General features: G+C 39.9%; 1 protein-coding gene across 1 annotated transcript; it reads right to left on the bottom strand.

The window, feature by feature from the left end:
- Positions 1-340: 340 nt before the first annotated feature.
- Positions 341-1,309, bottom strand: LOC127087722 (uncharacterized; the record flags this gene model as incomplete). Its single annotated transcript, XM_051028654.1, has 1 exon — positions 341-1,309. A coding segment is annotated over one exon (969 nt), but the record flags the coding sequence as incomplete, so codon positions are not given.
- Between the last annotated feature and the right edge of the window lie 1,546 nt (positions 1,310-2,855).

Below are 2,855 nucleotides of genomic sequence, written 5' to 3'. Positions count from 1 at the left end.
CAAACTTATCCAAATAATCATGAAAAATTTTATTCATATACTCCATAAATACGCCAGGTGCATTAGTCACACCAAAAGGCATCACGGAGTACTCATAGTGACCATACCTTGTCCGAAAAGCAGTCTTTTGAATATCCTCAGCCTTTACACGAATCTGATGATACCCAGACCTCAAATCAATCTTGCTAAAGACACAAGCTCCAACCAGCTGATCCATCAGATCGTCAATCCTCGGAAGTGGATACTTGTTCTTAATCGTCACTTTGTTCAGTTGTCTATAATCAACACATAATCTCATAGAACCTTCTTTCTTCTTGACCAACAGAACAGGTGCACCCCACGGCGACACACTAGGACGAATAAACCTCTTCTCAAGCAAGTCTTCAAGTTGACTCTTAAACTCTTTCAACTCAGAAGCAGACATTCGATAGGGAGCCATCGATACAGGACTAGTTCCAGGAACTAAATCAATCGAAAACTCAACCTCACGTTCCGGCGGTAAATCGCTTATATCTTCCGGAAATACCTCCGCAAACTCACAAACTATTGGAAATTCTTCAATCGTCCTCTTCTCACGAATATCCAGAGTTGCCAACAACATAAACAACTCGGCACCATCTTGCACCGATTCATCAACTTGCTTAGCAGACACAAACCAATCTTCCTTAGTACCAACCTCAGGAAAAATAACCGTCTTCTCAAAACAGTTGATATACACCCGATTAAATTCTAACCAATTCATACCCAAAATCACATCAAACTGCTCTAAAGAAAGACAAACTAAATCAATTCCAAAATCCCTACCAAAGATACTCAACGGACAATTCAGACACACATAAGAAGTAGAAACAGAACCCATAGCAGGTGTATCAATAACCATACTTCTACGCATATCAGATAATATAAGATTCAATCTCTTAGCACAATCCAAAGAAATGAAAGAATGTGTTACACCGGTATCAATAATGGCAATCAAAGGTGTACCATTAATAAAGCACGTACCTTGAATTAGCTTATCATCGGTAGGGGCCTCCGCACCAGACAATGCAAACACTTTTCCCTTCGCTTTCTCCTTCTTCGGCTTATCACATTTGGTACTAATGTGACCTTTCTCACCACAATTAAAACAAGTCACACTCGAACCAACTCCACACTTGTTTGCTCTGTGACCACTCTTGCCACACTTGAAACATGTCACAAAATCCTTACCACAATCAACAGCACGATGACCTTCAACGCCACATCTGAAGCACTTAAGTGGAGTAGAAGATTCTCCCCCACTTGGCTTCTTTCCAAAACCAGATTGTCTCCTCTTGTCATCATACGGTTTCCCACGATCCTGGTTTTTCCCCTTCAAACTCTTGTAGAAAGAAGCACTTTCCCTACTATCCTCATCATAAATCCGACTCTTGTTAACCAACTCCTCAAAACGAGTAACCTGTTGGTAACCAATGGCCTTCTTGATATCATGTCTCAAGCCATTCACGAACTTCAAGCATTTAGATCTCTCAGCATTAGCAGTATTGTAATGAGGACAATACTTGATAAGCTCCTGAAATCTAGCAGCATATTCCGCAACAATACCATTTCCTTGCTTCAATTCAAGGAACTCCGCCTCTTTCTTCCCACGACAATCTTCTGGAAAATAGTTCTCCAAGAAGACATCACGGAAAAGAGCCCAAGTAACCTCAATGCTATCTTCCTCAAACCTCTGAAGAGTGTTATTCCACCAATCTTCAGCTTCCTTCTCAAGCATATGAGTACCAAACTGCACTTTCTGAGCATCAGTACAGTTCATGACTCTGAAGATCTTCTCAATTGCCTTCAGCCAAGCTTGAGCTTTATCAGGTTCATGCTCATCCTCACAGACAGGAGGATTGTTCCTCTGGAATCTCCCCAAAGCACGAAACTCATCATCATCTCCATTTCGGTTACCAGCATTCGCTTGAGGGATCTGACCAATGGAGTCAGCCAACATCCTCAGCGCCTTAGCAATGGCATCATCATTCCTGCCTGCAACCATTGTCCTAAACAGCCCGAACAACCAGACAAACAGTATCGATCGTGTCAGATACACAAATCAAATACAACAGGATTGGAAAACATTAACGACTATTGATCAACTGGTCGACCATGCTCTGATACCACTAATGTAACACCCCTTTTTCTACCCCAAAATACTTAACATATAATCAGAGTAAATAAGCACGCATATAAACAAAAGGGCGTCACATCGACGTTTTCAAAAACTTAAAGCTTTTAAAAACCAACATCATACATCATCAATATACAATACACCTGGTCATTCAAAATAACACAATTCAAATATCATGAATATCCAAGAATATGTGTTCGCAGCGGAAAATAATGAATACTCATGCATTTCATAAAATGATCCATGTCCCATACCATGGTCATCTCTCAATGATCTCCTCAAGATAAAATAAAACCATATCCAGGGTATTTGGCACTACGGCCTCTCAAACAGCAATTGCAATTAAACATGTTCACAAGTAATAACATAATACATATCCAAATAAGATATGAGTTCAATACTACTAATCTACCTTGTGTTACATGACCAGAGCATTGACTCACTACCTAGTCTCTAAACCAAAACACGCAAACTCTCCGGCTAAATCTCGAGTGAGCTACCGTCCACTTACTTCAGCAATACTACTCTTGAGTATTTGCACGATGCCCATGTAAAGGCAACATTCAAACAGAAGGGTGAGAATTCAAATCATTATGACGAAGTATAATAAAGCACAATGATTAAATCAACAATTAACGGAATTCATCACACCTTGTATAACCATGTAAATAATACTAACCAACATTTATTTCACAGGTTT

Source organism: Lathyrus oleraceus, chromosome 5 (genome assembly GCF_024323335.1).
Source record: "Lathyrus oleraceus cultivar Zhongwan6 chromosome 5, CAAS_Psat_ZW6_1.0, whole genome shotgun sequence".
Taxonomy (NCBI): Eukaryota; Viridiplantae; Streptophyta; class Magnoliopsida; order Fabales; family Fabaceae; genus Lathyrus; species Lathyrus oleraceus.
Note: the sequence above shows the minus strand (reverse complement) of the source record. Positions and strands in the feature narration are given on the sequence as shown.